Source organism: Protopterus annectens, chromosome 7.part0, assembly GCF_019279795.1.
Source record: "Protopterus annectens isolate FY-2018-M chromosome 7.part0, PAN1.0, whole genome shotgun sequence".
In the NCBI taxonomy this organism is placed as follows: Eukaryota; Metazoa; Chordata; order Ceratodontiformes; family Protopteridae; genus Protopterus; species Protopterus annectens.
Window position 1 is genome coordinate 970566686 of NC_056739.1, and position 17701 is coordinate 970584386.

Here is a 17701-nt window from a genome sequence, read left to right on the forward strand (position 1 = left end):
TAGACCTACCATGACAACAAACCAAACACAAACACAAAAAAACATACTCGGAGGCTCTAAATAAAAATCTGCCTAAGCAGCAGAGACCTCCAAAGCAGACACCCAAGCAACCACTACCCCAAAACAAAACACGTGCAACACATAGCTCACAAAGCCAGTGTGCCGAACAGTCACAGCCCTTAAGGCTAAACAACACACCTGATACACTTGTAATAGGTGACTCTATCATCAGGCACACTGACGTCCCGCTCACCAGGCTGAACAAGGAGAAGGTCACGGTGAGCTGCCTGTCGGGCGATAGGATCCGCCACATAACACAAGCACTCAGGTCACTCAAAGGCAAGTACAAATATGACTCGGTCATTGTCCATGCTGGTGTGAATGACCCGAGACGTACCTCCCTGGACTATATGAAAAGAGACATAGAGGAGCTCTCTGAGCATGTAGCCCAGGCCGGTATGACCCTGACCTTGAGTAGCATCTTACCTTCACCAAGAATGATACCACAATATGAAGACAAGATGATCAATTTCAACAATTGGCTTAAGTATTGGTGTCATTCAAAGGGGATCCAATGCCTGTCAGCCTGGGATGACATGCTCGACAAGCCACGATGCTTCGCTAGGGACGGCTTGCACCTGTCACCCCTGGGCTTTCGGATATTGGCAAAGGCTCTTGCTACCACCATAGTGCCTTTTTTAGGCAAGGCTCAAAAGACAAACCCACCTCCATAGGTATCACAAGGGATAAGAAACTAAGAGTAATGCTACTCAATGCCAGAAGTCTAAACCTCAAGATGCACGTACTCAAAACTCTCCCTAGCATGGAGAACATCGATATCTGTGCAGTAACAAAAACCTAGTTCAAGGCTCCGGAGAGCACCCCAGCACTACCAGGTTATACCTCATACCATGCTTTTTGGCCCCAAAACTTGGACCGAACCACAAAAGGAGGGGGAGTATCAATATTCGTCAAAGATACCCACACCTCCAGGTTGGTGGCACAGCACGAAGCATCAGAGACTATCCATGTGCAACTAACAGTGGGTAAAACCACCTTCCAGTTTATAGCCTGCTACAGACCACCCTCCCAAACCCAGGAACCCCACTCGGCCTTCCTGAGAACACTGGAAAATATGAAGGTTTCTCCAAACACCATTATATTGGGCGACTTCAACTACCCAAACATAGACTTGGAGCATTACTGTAGCTCCAACACCCTAGCCCAAAGGTTCCTAGAATTTATAAACTCAAATGCTATGGAACAACTTGTTACCATTTCCACAAGAGGGGAAAACATACTGGACCTGATCATCACCAACATGGGGACTCTATGCTCCAGACCAGAAGTGTATCCTTCACTGGTAAGATCAGAACATAAACTAATCTCACTGGATATTCACATCCCGACTCTACCCCCTGCCCTGAAAACCACAGTGAAAAACTTCTCTAAAGCAAATTTCACACTCCTCAAAACCGATGTGGAATCCTTCAAAGCCCCCGGGCCTGTGGAAAATACGGCCCAGACCGCAGAATCCTTTATAAACGCATTCTATGAACACCTTCAGGAATGAATGGATCGTGCAATCCCAAATAAAACCAAGACCCAATCCTCCAGGCAGACGTCCTGTCTGGTGGACCCCAGCCATAAACAAACTATACAATAGAAGGAGGAGGCTGCTACATGATACAGCAAAATCCCAAAAAAGGAAGGCATCTCTGATCAGTATTAGCAAAAAACTACGGGCACTCATAAAATCGTCTAAGGCCAGCTTCGAGAGAAAAATTGCACAGGACACTAAGGATAATCATAAGGCTTTCTTTAGTTATGTTAGGAACCTGGGTGGGAATTCCCAGATATGCTCAGAATTACTCCAAAAGATACACCGAGCCCACAGACATTGCAAACATCCTAGCTGACAGGTTCAGCGCAAACCCCCCCCTCCCCACCAAAAGGGCAAATATCTATCCCAGCAGAGTGCTACCCCCCTGACATCTCAGATGCTCAGGTAAGAGCTGCCCTCTCCAAAGCAAAAATGGGACCAGACGGTGTCCCGGGCTGCGTCCTACATGAACTCCAAGAAGAGCTAAACCCAAACATAAAACTACTGTTCAATCTCAGCCTTACTACAGGATATGTACCCAAGGAGTGGCGTACAGCAACAGTGGTCCCTCTCCACAAAGGTGGTGCCTCAACGGATCCTGGAAACTATTGCCCCATAAGCCTGACTAGCTTGGTCTGCAAAGCTATGGAAATGATCATCATGGACCTCATAAATAAAGATATCGGGGACCTACAGACACTGGATCCTACCCAGTTCGGCTTTGTTAAGGGCAGATCCTGCCTCTTAAACCTGGTTGATTTCTTTGAAACAGTCACCAAGGCCATTGACGAGGGGAAGGTGGTCCATACAGCCTACGTGGACCTCGCAAAAGCCTTCAATACAATACCCCACTCGGGCATTATGGATAAGCTCACCAGCTTAAATATAAACCCCTATGTCACTAGATGGGTTGCAAACTGGCTCAAGGACAGAACCCACATGGTTAGAATTGCTGGAGCCATGTCAGACTCCAAACCAGTTACAAGTGGCGTCCCATAAGGCTCAGTCCTGGGACCTCTCTTGTTCGGTATACATTTCTCAGAGGTACAGGCCAACACGGAAGGACTGTGGCTGACCAAGTTCGCAGATGACTGCAAACTGGGCGCCATAATCGACTCTCCAGCCGACACAAGCATCCTACAAAAGGGCCTCATAGAAACAGACAACTGGTGCCACAGCCATGGCCTCAAGCTAAACGCCAAAAAGTGTACAGTCATCCCCTTTGGCAAAAACAAAGTGCCCACAAATTACCACATAGGTGGTAATCCATTAAGTACAGAAGAAGTAATTAGGGACCTGGGGACCCAAGCTGATAGCAATCTCTCACTTGACAACCATGTGGCCAAAGTGGTCAGAAAAACATTTTATATAGCCCACCTAATCATGAAGGGATTCATATCTAGATCAGGGGAGGTCATCGTGCCTCTTTACTCATCCCTCATCAGGCCCATAATTGAGTACAATGCCCCTTTTGAGATGTACCTTACCAGACACCTGCAGCAACTGGAAAGACCCCAAAAGTACCTCACCAAGAGGATCAAAGGGCACAAACAGATGCCATATGCTGCCCGGTTGAAGAAACTCCAGCTCTACTCAGTGGCATACCGCCTGCTCAGAGGCGATCTGTGCCTGACGTATAAAGCCATGTCCAACCCGGAATTAATGGACATGCTGCACCTCAGAAAATCCAAATCCCATTGAGCTACGCGCTCGAGAGACTTGAACCTCAGCACTGAAATAAATAGGACAAGCTGGAGGGACAGATTCATAACCCAGAGGCTCCCTTCACTCTGGAATAAAATCCCAGTCCAGGTTAGGCAGAGTCCCTCATTGACTCTCTTCAAGAGGAATCTTGATGAGTGGATGGAAGATCGTAGGTTTACCCCGGGTATCACTTCTGTGTCACTGTTAGACAGAGGCACAGTATACTAACCTCGAAAAAGGGCATATCAAAATTAATTTAAAATGGGTGGCGAAAGCCAAACACACTCTGGCTAGGCTCATAAATGCCCTAGGGCAGATAGCCTAGTATGAACCTATGTGTGTGTGTATTATACCTGTGTGTGTAACCTCAAGTAACCCACATATAAATCTATACACACACACACACACACACACACACACACACACACACACACACACACACACACACACACACACACACACAAACAGAAGCGCTACAGAATCCTAAAAGCCCAAAATCTTGAAAGTTCAAAATATTGAAAATGCACAGGATACCAACACTTACTACATTCCAGCATAAGTATATACAGAAATAAATAAACCACAAACCATACTATTCTTCAAGTACAAGCTGGGGGGGCAAGCCCCTCTTGCACCCCCCACACCCACTGCTAGTTAAATATATCAACTCCGAGATTGCACTTAGTGTAGTAAAGTGCAATCTCGGTGTTAATATATTTAAGTAGCAGGGGGTGTGGGGGGTGCAGGGCGGCTTGCCTCCCTGTGTACAGTTGAAGGGTAATGTGTTTCTGTATGTACTTGTGTTGGAATATGGTAAGTGCTGGTATCCTGTGTGTTTTCAGTATTTTGAGTTTTCAGTACTTTGAACTTTGGTGCAGCAATTAGTGTTGTTGCCTCACAGCAAAAGGTTCTCCTGTTTAACCCTCGGCTGGGGTGCCTTCTGTGCAGAGTCTGCATGTCCTCCCTGTGGTCGAGTGGGTTTCCTCCTGGTACTCCTGTTTCCTCCCACATCCCACAGACATGCTGTGGGTGGACTGGACACTAAAATGTGTCCTAGGTGTGAGTGCGTGCGTGTGCCTTCCGTGGAAGGTTGGACGCCGGGCTGGCAACTCAGCACCATAAAACTTCACTGCCGATCATGAGTGGACAAGTGATCCGCTGTGGCTATCCCTAACCAGGAAAAAGCTGAAAGAAGAAGAAGTAGTATTTTGGAATTTCGAGATTTTGGTCTTAGAATTTTGGGCTTTCAGGATTCTGTAGCACTTATATGTTGCATTACATATACAAGATTGTACAGATATTTACATATAAAAAATGAAATGCGTGTCCTTTTCCAATATGGTTTAGACCTGCTGTATGGAATGCTTTAAAAATATGGGCATTGCGCTTCATGCAAATAATCATGACATCATGATGTAGAAGACATGTATTTCAAATTAAGTGCCATACTCCATAGGTTATTACTAGGCTAACTATCACAGGGGGCCATTATAAGACTAGTCATGATTGTCAAAGGTGATAGTCAAACCCTGTTCTTTGTGTCTAAAAAGTAACCAACAAACATTATACACCCCCTCCAACTTGATTGAATAAAGCACAGAAACAGAACAGTCAAGTGCCATATGGCTGTGTAAGACTCGGAGCTAAACAAATTCTCACTCCAAGAACAGACAGCGTAGCCACCAGCATGTCTTACTCAGATGGTGAATTAATTAATTAAGTAATTAAATAAATAAATAAATTCAATTCACTCAAAATAGCATTCTTGCAGAGTTTGTGCCTAAAAACGTGCTACATACATAACAACTAAACCCGGCCTAAATGACCACATTAGTATAAAACCTTTCCTCATTCTTGATAGTTAACTGGTTATATTTACAATTATAATTATATTTACATTCTTATTCATGATTACAACTATATTGATATTTATATTCATATCTATCTATCAATTTTTCATCAATTCAGTTTCATTTCATTTTATTTTACATGTAGAAATGCGTATATATCATTAAGTATTGTTTATTATTCTCTCTTTTTTATATGTCCTTTATTGATGAGTTCTGTAGAAGAGGGAGTTACGGAGTTATATTCTTATATTTTTACATTTTTTATGATATATATATTTTTTTGGATTATGATGTTGTATTAACTTGATTCATCAATTGCATCACGGTTTAATTACCTTTATTACCTTTATTAACTTGAATATTCCTACCTATGCACGAATTACTTACGTAGGGGGTTATTACGTCACCATTTTACGTCTTGTGCGTACCCCTTTTTACATATTTACATTTTACACTTCTATGTATTTTATTATATGTAATTTACAATGTGTGTTTTTATATAGTATATTATAAGTTAGATTCCTTAGAAGTAAGGACATTCATGTATTCATCCATCGAACACCTTTAGACATCTTTTGATATATTTTTCACTTCTTCAACACATGTTTAAGTAGACTATTTATACATATTTACTATTTTTTACAATATTTAGTAGATTTGAAATGGTAGACATTCTTATACCATCAAACATTAGTTGCATTATAATGTTTAGTCAATCATTATCGCTACTAGCTTCACTGCAATCAGTTCAGTATATGTTTCTATTTTATGTATGTATGTATGAATATATATTTTTTATGTATGTATGTAGCACGTTTTTAGGCACAAACTCTGCAAGAATGCTATTTTGAGTGAATTGAATTTATTTATTTATTTAATTACTTAATTAATTAATTCACCATTTTGGCGCCTATTTGGACATGTTGAACTCTATTTAAGATCTCTGCTAAGGAGCTTCTGTGTTCTGATGAAATCTGCTTTTGATGAAAGCGCTCCACAACCTTGGACCTTGTGTATTGTGTGTGGTTTGGTTACATAGTATAGTATAGCCTTCTTATGCTTGTTGGAGTGGAATAAAACTGTTGGATATATCCTGTTGTTACTGTGGTTATTAGTAGGTCTTATTCCATTTGTTCTTGGTTTACTCAGTAAGTTATTAGAACTCTTGCAGAATATAACAAGTAATATCCCCTGAGAAAGTGAAAGGTTTAGTCCCACCCCGACTAGTCAGACTGTAAGATCAGTACAAACTACTGAAATTGTGAGAAATTAATGTATTTGTAATAATTCCCAGTGCTTCTTTTGCTATGCCACTGGCATATAGAGATAAAGCTCAGACTACCCAGATTTAATTTGTGGCTCAGTAGTTTGAAGGTATGGCTGGTAGGATGGGCATGTCCAAATTGGACAGGTGGGGGCTGGGAGCCAGCTGTCTCAGGCTGCAATTGACCACTACCAGAAGGCTGGAAGGGAGTACAAAGGATAGGGGCCAGTGCTGGGAATAATATGAAAGTGACCACCCAAGTCAATGAGGGTAGTCCTTGTTAGCCATGCAAACTGTGTGTGAGCAAATGGAGAGACACAGGAGATAAAGAGTGGTGCAGGTGCCTACATCATCATTATTATCCAATGGGGAAAATAGGGCCTTAAAGATAAAACTGCTCTCTCTGCCAGGGTGCCATTAAGAACACCAAACCTGCCATTATGTGCCTGTATGAAATCTCTTCCACATGTCCCCCAACCTAAGCAATCTGCAAAGGGATTCCCTACACCCCTAGGGAATGAATCGACTTGAGTCTGACAGTCACTGGCTCAAGAGGAAAAAAATAACTAGAAAAAAATGAGCAAACTCTTAAGTTCAGGCAAATTTGCAACGAGGAGAGGTGCATTTTAGTAATGAGTATTTTTACAAACTGTTTAGTAATTTGATTAAAACACTTTCTGCAGTTCATCAGCATCATGAAGTACAACACTGACAAAGCACTAAGGGTCTCATGACACATCTTCCTTACCTGGCTTATGGTCCTGCTGAACCTCATCATCTGAATGGTGGCGGATCTCATCGTCATCTGAATGTTCATCATCAAAGTGACGTTGTGGCTTACGACTTATTTGAGGAACTTGCTCATCATCGGAGCCCTGTTCTTGTTCATCCTCTGAAAGACCTGCTTTTTCATCTGTGAGTTTTCCTTTGTCAGTTTTCAGGGGTCGCTGAGGCTCATCATCATCAGACTGCATAGGGTGCTCAGCATCATCATCATCATCTGAATGTTTACGACCTTTGTTATCTAAATGACGCTCATCATCATCATCATCATCATCATCTGAATGTCTACGACCCTTGTCATCTAAACGACGCTCATCATCATCATCATCTGAATGTCTATGACCCTTGTCATCTAAATGTTGTTCGTCATCATCTGAATGCCTACGACCCTTGTCATCTAAACGAAGCTCATCATCATCATCATCTGAATGTCTACGACCCTTGTTATCTAAACGACGCTCATCATCTGAATGTCTACGACCCTTGTTATCTAAACGACGCTCATCATCATCATCATCATCATCTGAATGTCTACGACCCTTGTTATCTAAACGACGCTCATCATCTGAATGTCTACGACCCTTGTTATCTAAACGACGCTCATCATCATCATCTGAATGTCTACGACCCTTGTTATCTAAACGACGCTCATCATCTGAATGTCTATGACCCTTGTTATCTAAACGACGCTCATCATCATCATCTGAATGTCTACGACCCTTGTTATCTAAACGACGCTCATCATCATCATCATCATCTGAATGTCTACGACCCTTGTTATCTAAACGACGCTCATCATCATCATCATCTGAATGTCTACGACCCTTGTTATCTAAACGGCGCTCATCATCATCTGAATGTCTACGACCCTTGTTATCTAAACGACGCTCATCATCATCATCATCCAAGTACCGACGTTGCTTCTTTTTGTTGCTGTGTGTACGGTGCTTTTTGTTAACACCCTGCTGCTGAGGCATCTCATCCTCCGACTGCTGCTGGGACAACTCATCATCAGAGTGCTGAAGAGGTGTTTCTCCACTGATGTGATGAAACGGTGTCTCTCCATCACCTGGACGAAAGGGAGTCTCTACATCAGGATGCCGAAATGAAGTGTCTCCATCAGGATGACGAAATGGAGTCTCTCCATCAAGGTTACGAAAGGGAGTTTCTGCGTCAGGGTGGCGAAAGGGAGTTTCTCCATCAGGGTGGCGAAAGGGAGTTTCCTCCTCAGGGTAACGAAAGGGAGTCTCTTCCTCAACATGGCGAAAAGGAGTCTCTTCCTCAGCATGGCGAAAAGGTGTCTCCTCTTCAGCATGGCGAAAAGGTGTCTCCTCCTCAGCATGGCGAAAGGGAGTCTCCTCCTCTTCAGCACCACGAAAGGGAGTCTCCTCTTCTTCAGCATGGTGAAAGGGAGTCTCATCCTCATCATTATGCTGAATGGGTGTCCCAACAACCCTATGACCCTGTCTCTCTTTTTTATTTTTGTGATGGAACTGTTCCTTCCCATCAGAGTGTCGGCTGCGTTTACTATCAGAATGTCTATGCTGCACTTTGACACTTGAGCGCTGGTGAGGCGTCTCATCATCTGATTCCTCATGGTGTCTCTCATCATCAGAGTTATGATGGAATGTCTCTTCATCAGAAGGCTGAACAGGTGTCTCATTACCCGACTGCTGCTGATGTTCATCATCATCTGAGTGACGGTGACGCTCTTCTGTATCTGAATTTTGGTTCATTTCATCATCTTCTTCATCATCATTATCAGAATGCTGCATTTCATCACCAGAGTGTTGAGGCATGTCATCATCAGAGTGCCGGCTCATCTCATCATCATCAGCAGACTGGTGGTGGTCTTCATCTTCTGAGACATGTTGCTTTTCTTCGTCATCAGAATGCTCACTCTTACCATCTGAGCCCCATTTTTCATCCTCAGACTGCACTTCTTTTTCAGAAGCTTCTGCCTCAGAATTATGACTACCTGCATCTGACATGCGTTCTTCACCTTCGTCATCATCATCTGCTGCTTCCTGATGATCATCTGAAGCACTATGCTGTTCCATGTCAGACTCATCATTGTCTTTCTGCTCTGAATGCAGAGAAGCTTCAGAAGCATTATCAGACCTTTCAGATCTGTTGTCACTTTCACTGTTATGAGAGCCTACTTCTTCTCTCTCTTCTTCACTGTCATCACCAAACAATTCCTTGTTGCTAGGCTTTAAAACATCTCTGTCTTCAAAATCATCATCTTCATCCTCATTGACATCTTTTTCACTTTCACTTCTAGACACAATGCTAGGAGAAGGAGCCTGCTCCTGATCAGATTCAGATCCATATCCAGCTCTCGGATTGTACTCTACAGAGGAGAAAAGAAAAGGGCATTACTTCATTGTTTAATAAATCCTCAAAACAAAACACACACGTTTCCAAAACAATTAACACCTACCTACAGAAGTAAAAAGAAATGCTCACCATTCACTCAATCAAAACTAAAGGGAAGCACCACTCTCAAACTGAAAAAATATATCTTGTACTTGATATCCTGTGCACAACAAAGCACCAAAAACAGTAGGTATTTCATTATGTTTTGAGGGGAATATCATATTGATATGATTTTAATTTTTCAGTCTTGTCCTCCTTCAAGAAGAAAGGACTGAGCCCCTGTGACACTGTTCCTCTACTGAATTCAGTAGTAGTAGTGGTTGTGCTCTCAGAAATATATTTTTAACATTATCTTAAAAAGCACAGTCAGTGCTATCTTTTTAACATAATTTCACTGACTTGTACTTTTTAAAGGCCTTACATGGTCCATTAACATTTTCTTCAACATAAATGAGGTAAAAAGTTTTTTTAAAAATTGCAGTCTTAAAAAAAAAAAAAAAAAAAAACGGACTGTCCTTTCCTCACATGCTTGCTAGGTTTGAAAACTGTCCATTCTGTTCATTCATTGGGAACTAACTACTACTTCAAAGATCTAGTAAGCCAAATTGACTGGTGGTCTGCAGATTGTGGTACTATGTTCAGCTCTGTGGTTGTGTAAACAAAAAATGCTTCACAGGCCAAAAAATAATTCATCAGTTTATGTAATGCTGCAATACAGCTCATCTCTACCCTACTTATAAAGCCCATATCAATGGCTACGAAAGTTCAAGTTAAACTTCTTCCTGTAGTTACTTACTGCTTAAGAAATCACTTTATTGACTAAAAAGACCCAGTTTCAAGATGTAAAACCATGGGTGGTAACCAAAAGTAAAAAACTACAAAATCACTTTGGTGTACAGCAGAGAGTCGATTAACTGAACATCAGTTATCCAAACCCATCCTTCCAAAGTTTTCGGGTAGGAAAAATCAAAGTCTGAATATGTAAACATTATATGTATTCGCTTGTGTGAAAAATATTCTTTATTGTCCAATGGACTTGCTGAACAGTTGAAAGTGTATTTAAGATTTTAGAAATTTTTTATCCGGTTCAATGTGTGCTTGATTATCTGAACAGTTTGATTATCCGAACTACCCTAGGTCCCAATTAGATCGGATAATCGACACTTTACTGTAGTCTATGCCATGCAGGCTGAAACAAATTATTTTCTGTAAGAATGTAACATTTGACTAGGAAACATGATGGAGTCTTCACGATCTGTAGGATGGAATCAAGAGGAAATGGATAAAATGAACGGTTTCTGGGCACTAAATATCTGGTTGATATGCAAGGGGTGAAATAACTTTAGAATAAAATTAACTGCACTTGAAGTGAAGTATTCCATTAACATGACTTTAAAACAGTACAATGTTTACTTTCAGCAGACAAAGTAGGCTTTCAGAGTGTCAAGAACTGGGAGTGCCACATATTACCAGATAGGCAATAAATCTTAACAAGCCACTGAGTAACTAAGCACTAATTATTTGCTTATAAACATTTAGCGACCACATTACACTATTAGTACCCTATATTTTCCAGTGATCATTAGTGCAATACCTGTTTCTATAAATTTAGATGGGTCCTAGCTGACATCCCAATAAAGCTGCAGATACTGCACTTGTACACTAAACGTTTAATCCATTTTGCAATGGTGCAGCAAACAGCATACAAAAACTACTTCAAAAATGCAACAATGGTATCTCAGAAGACACATTTTGTCTGTATGTTGTCTAAAATACAAACCGTGACTGACACTTTTGTACTCCTACTACCCTCTTTTATTACCACCCAACAAAGTGTATCACTCAAGACATGCCTAGTGCCATAGAAAAGCCAAAGTTTTTTCATACATCACCACTGGTGGTAGGCTAACTCTGGCCTTACCCTCACTTTTTTTAAAACTCGCTCATACTTACATAATGCTAAATTAATAAAGCAAACATGAAAAATAAAGGGAAGAGGTATTCCAAAAGTAAAGGCTATGGAAAGAGAGCACCATGTGAACACTCAAGATGGAGGCCAGAATGCTCACATAACTTTTAATTTAAGCTTGGTGTAAGTCAAGTTATAGGCATATGAGGAAGCCTGTCCTACATTTACTAAATCATGCAGTGTGTGTGCACACTAGACTTGGTCAGTTTTTATGCTGTGCAAAAGCAAGACTGTTCAAAAGAATATACATGCTGAACCAAAATACAAAAAAAAAAAAAAAAAAGGAGACATTTGTTGACACTGCTAAGCTGCAAAAGATTCAAGGCAGCAAATTCTGAAAACAAAACTCAGGCACTCAAACAATAATAGAATGGTGAATATAAACTAGACACAGACGAACAATGCAATGCCTTGTGGGAAAATGCTTATAAACTGGGAGTGAATGAAGTCAGTTATGTGTACATTCTTAAGCAACACCACGGAGTCAATAACTGCGGACAAGTCTGAAGAACAGACTATTTGCTAAAACAGGCACCTGAAGTTATTTCTCCTTACAGTTTGAGTCATTTGGTAAAATGAATTCACAGGTTAAAAAAGTCTGCTTATGTTCAAATACCTCAATACAATGCAGAAGCACAGCAATGATATCCTGCATGATACTCCAATTCATATAGAGGCTTAGGAAGACTGTCAAGAGAACACTATACACAAATAAAACCCAATGCTGCAGCAGTAATCAGTGTTGTTGAAAATAACTGTAGCAATGAAAAGTAAAACTGAACCAGTACTGAAGATTCAGACTTCATATAAAAAAGAAATCAGAGTCAACAAATTGAATGAATACTACAGTAGCATATTATTGGATCTGTAAATATGTATACATATTTTTTAACATATCCTTGTTATCAGTACATGCATTTTGTTCATTTATGTGATCTTTTTCGTCTGGGCTATGCCTGCAAATGATCCACTGAGATCAGTGGACTAGCCAACAACTGTAAATAAAAAATAATAAATTACTAAATTACTATTGTAAATAAAGACAAGATTCACCTCTTATTTCATAAGATCAAAATATAGTGAAAGCATTACCCTTTACAGCTGAAGAAGTGGTTTCAAGATAAATCACCTGCAAAGTTTTTTTCCCCAGTACTAGATGTAAAACATTCCGTCAGATAAACTAGACAAAGCAAACACTATACTGTCTAAATTTCATAAGCCACTGTAAGACGGACATCTTTTAGACTGCTGTCTGGTGTATCATCATTAAAAGAGGTGTTCTGAAGAGCTACTGCCCAAGTAACTGAAGCTTGGATGGTGTTACAAACATAACTGAAGATTTACGGGTATGGAGTCAGAAAAAGGGAAGTCACAACTGATAAATTACTGAATAGATCAACCCAGTGCCATTTCAGTTTAAATAAATGCAAATTTAAAATAAGGGTGGCAAGTCTGAAATACATGTCTCATTCTAAAGATAGTATGAAACTTGACCCAGGAAAAATTTCAGAAACTATTTAAATGTCAATGTCAGGAGAAAAATGGTATTGCAGAGGATTCTAGGAATTGCATCACATAAGGAGCATCTTACAAAGCTTATATCTAACACGTCCGTCTTTATACAGGTGCTTAGAGCAAGACACAGCTTGGGAATGGTGCTATTAAAATTAAAAGCATTTTAAAATGACAAAAAAAATGGGACAGATGAACCCGGGATCTTACAAGACATCACACCAACTGTGCAAGTGTCCAACAGCATTCAGAGAAGCACAACACAGACAGGCTTTGCAGACAAGGTAATTTTAGCAACAGTATATGGATGTGAGAAATTCCATCAATATCTGGATGATAAATAAGTTCATGTGGAAACAGGAAACAAATCCTTGCAAATCAAAAAAGTATTTACCTCCAAGACTATAGTGGCTGCTACTTGGTTTACAAAAGTACACTCTGTAAACAAAATCAGGTAAACAGATATGGTGAGTACAGTGAATTCAGCAAAGTAGTACAGAGAGTTGCTAAAACATCTTTCACAGATTCTGTGAATAACACTGCAGTTACCAATGGCAGATGAAAAAGTAAATGTTTTACAAGTGTCCTAACACTGACTAAGAAATAAAAACATTGAAAGATATTATAAAGAAAGGCTATTCTAAAAAAAATAATCAGAAAGGAAACCATGTATTATTTTTCTCATTCAAGGAAAAATGAGAAGTTATGTACCTACCATAACGTTCCATGTTAGTTGTCTTCTTCTCGCCTTCTTTCTTGCTGGATGGGTTCGGAGCCGACCCACGGCTCCGACTTGGCCTATACTAAAGCTCGCGAGCTATTTTTACCGGCTCGAGGCTACCCTATATCCCACAATGCTAGGTGCTAACTACCCAGATTTCATTTGATAGCTGAAACCATAGCAGTTCTGATCTCCAAAATGAGAAGAGGAAACCTCACTCGTAAGTCACCTAGACCTATAGCTACCAGTAAGGATAGCCAAGGGGACTAATACTGAGGCAGAAAGAAGATCCCCAAGGATCCTTAGGTCTGTCCAGGCTAGGGGGATGGGGGGTGGGACACAAGAAAGAAGGCGAGAAGAAGACAACTAACATGGAACGTTATGGTAGGTACATAACTTCTCAATGTTAAGTTGTCAATCTCGCCTTCATTCTTGCTGGATGGGACAGCGTCCCTAGCACCTTCACCCTGGGTGGCTCATCGGAACAGACTCTTGAGAACGGTGGAACCAAAATTAGCCCGGCTTCGGGAGGCCATGTCTAATTTGTAATGAGAGATAAAGGTATGAGGAGAGGCCCATGTGGCTGCCGCACAAATGGAATCTATTGGTAATCTACCTGAAAAGCTATTGACGTGGCTAATGCTCTAGTTGAGTGAGCCCTGGGCCTTGACAGTAGCTTTTGGAGTCTGAGGTCATAGATGAAAGTAATCACAGAGGCCAGCCATCCTTACTTTTACTTTTGAAACTTACGTTACTTTTGAAACTGGAAGGCCTTTCTTGCCTGCCGCAGAAGATAGGAAGAGCTGCTCAGATTTCCTAACTTGCTTGGTTCTATCCAGATAGTCCACGATACCACACCAAGAACTTTATTAGATAAAGCTTTCGGGTCTACACCCTTCATCAGTATGAGTCATTACAAAAAAATCAACATTTAAATAGGAGAACATAAAATCACATGCTTCAGCCCATCCCACTATCTAATTAACAATCAAAACTAAAAGTAATATACAACTCATAAAGGTCTATATAAAAAATACTAAAAAGAAGACAAAAATCTTGCTTTACATAAAAACTCTTCTGTTCAAAATAAAACATAAAAAATATTAATAGCTTATATAAACATTTAATATATCTATACACAAAAAGGAGAAGTCACTGATAACATCTAACAGCCTATGGTGTACTACATCAGGTGAAAAAAAACTTGTCATAACCTATTAAAGCCTCTCTCTCTCTGCCTTTTAACTAATACTGGCTTCAAGCTAACTGCATTATTCAAACCAGGGGGTACATCTGCCTGTAGCCTAATAATCCACTCTAATTCTCTCAACTCCAAAGAATTGTTAATGTCACCTTTCCTTAAACTCACTTCCATTTTACTTAATACCCTAAATTTAAATACATGTCTTTCACCTTTCTCCATGGCATGCTTACTCAGAGCATTTGTCAATACTTTTCTTCTTACTTCAGATTTATGCTGCATTATTCTCTCTCTTAGTTTTCTGATAGTTTTGCCCACATAGAACGATGTACATAAAGTACACGTAGCTAGATACATTATCCTTTCCTCATTACATGCAGTTAATGTTTTTATAGCAAAAACTTCTCCTGTTGTCGGATGTTGAAATTCAATGTCTCCTTCATATAAATCATTGCAACAGGAACAATTGTAACATTTAATCATCCCTTCTATTTTATTTTTTCTTTTAGTTTTAACCTGAAAATCTTTATAGCATATTTTCTGCTTCAGAGCTTCACAGCTCCTATAAGCAAACCTTGGTTTATCACCTACAATTGATCTTATCTCAAGCATAGCCAATAAAATTGGCCAATCCCTTTCTACTATATTACACACACTCCGTGTATTTAAATTGTATGTTGCCATATACCTCAAGGTTTCAACAACTGCAGGTGAACCATCATTTGCTTTCTCATTACCAACCGCCAATATTGGTCTATATTTAATCTGTCTACCCTCTATTACTTCTTCCCTTATCTATCCAGATAGTAACGGAGCTGACGATGAACGTCCAGAAAATGCAGCTTTTGTTCCACTCTGTTGGGAGTAGTTGGGGAAGAAAACTGGGAGATCGATAGTCTGGTTTAAATTTGCCTCAGAAGAAACCTTGGGTAAAAAGGACGGGTTAGTCCTGAGAGACGCTGTCTTTATGGAAAACTAGATAAGGTGGACAAATGCAAAGGGCATGAAGTTCTGATACACTTCTCGCAGATGTTATGGGACTAGAAAAAGAGCCTTCCAAGAGAGCAATTTCAAGGAGCAGGAAGCCGCAGGTTCAAAGGGGGGAAGAATCAAGGAAGTTAGAACCAAATTTAAGTCCCACTGCGGTGGGGGGTCTCTGATTGGGGGCTCAAGCAAAAAGATACCTTTAAGAAAAGTTTTACAAAGCTTATGGGACAGGATACTGGAGTCCGAAAAGCCTACATCGAAATTGCTGCTAACTGTACTCTGATGGTGGAGGAAGAAGACCCTGAGTGAAACAGTTCGGCTAGGAAGTCTAGGACTGATTGGATAGGGGCAGTAAAAGGATCTACATTTCTAGCTCCTGCCCAGAAGGAAAAACGCTTCTACTTGCTGGCATAAATCCTTCTGGTAGATGACTTTAGGGAAGCTATAAGTATATCATGCACAGAATGGGAAATAAGGGGAAGCCTGGCTAGGGTTGGAATTGGAGCAACCAAGCTGTGAAGTTGAGAGATTGGAGGGAGTGGTGCAGCTGTCCCGACTGATGGGTCAAGAGATCTGGCACTGGGTCCAGATACCAGGGCTGCCCCAAGAGGTAACGATGCAGGAACAGAAACCATATCTGTAGAGGCCAGTAAGGAGCAATGAGGATCATGGTGGCTCTCAAGGCGGTAGCTTTCTGAATCAATTAAGTGATTAATGGAAAGGGGGGAAAGGCATACAGAAGTCCCCGGGGCCAATCATGGACTAGAGCATCTCTGGGGGGGGGGTGGCCGGGAAGAGAGTGAAGAAGTCGTGGCACTTGCTGTTTTGAGGTGTTGCAAAAAGACTGCAGCAAGGTTGACCCCATTTCTGAAAAATTTCTTCCACTACTGCTTGTTTGAGAGACCACTCGTGTGGCATGAGAATGGCTCTGCTCAACCTGTCTGCTATGATGTTGGACTTCCCGGGGATGTGCGTTGCTATCAGAAACCGCTGAGAGGAGATCGCCCACTGCCAAAGTCTGAGTGCCTCTTGACATAAGGGATAGGACTTGGTTCCGCCCTGCTTGTTGATGTACCACACTACGGACATATTGTACGTCTGAACTGCAACAGTCCCGATGGGAAGAGAGTCCTGAAGGGCTTGCAAAGCTAAAAGTACTGCTCTCATCTCCAAGACATTTATGTGCAGATGGCACTCGAAAGGCTGCCATGTGCCCTGGACCGTCCTGCCCTGAAAATGCCCCCCCCCACCCGATCAGGGAGGCATCCGTTGTCACCGTGGCGACCGGGGGAGAAGGAACAAATGGTTTGCCCTGAAGGAGTTGAGAGGAGACCATCCACCAAGAAAGGTGTTTCTTGCAAGACAGGGTTATTAAGATGTTGTGTGACATTGGAAGCTGTTGAAAGGACCACTGGGGAAAAAAGCATCCACTGAAGGATCTGCATATGAAAGCGAGCTAGGGGAAGTAGAGTAATGGCTGCCGCCATGAGACCTAATACCTTCAGGACAAACCTGGCCTGGATTTTGTTGTTCTGAAGGAGGATGTGAACATGTCTGCGAATATCTAAAACTCTTTGCTCGGTTAGTTTTGCAGAGAGCCGGACTGTGTCCAAGGTGGCGCCTATGAAGGTAATAGACTGACAAGGCGACAAGGTAGACTTTTCGAAATTTATGGAGATACCTAGCCCTTTAAAAGTATGAATGGTGTAATCTCTGGAGAGGAGAAAC

General features: G+C 41.1%; 1 protein-coding gene across 8 annotated transcripts in view; it reads right to left on the minus strand.

The window, feature by feature from the left end:
- LOC122806811 (RNA polymerase-associated protein LEO1-like) overlaps positions 1-17701 on the minus strand; it is a 424604-nt gene that overhangs the window by 336861 nt on the left and 70042 nt on the right. The window contains exons 2-3 of one of the 8 annotated variants that reach the window (XM_044077549.1): positions 8052-9557; positions 7170-7961 (exon numbers count right to left, since the gene is read on the minus strand). In XM_044077549.1, the coding sequence (XP_043933484.1) occupies positions 7170-7961; positions 8052-9557 (2298 nt within the window). Of the gene's footprint in view, positions 1-7169; positions 9558-17701 lie in introns of all 8 variants that reach the window. The other 7 variants (XM_044077544.1, XM_044077545.1, XM_044077543.1 and 4 more) reach the window with 7 other exon arrangements.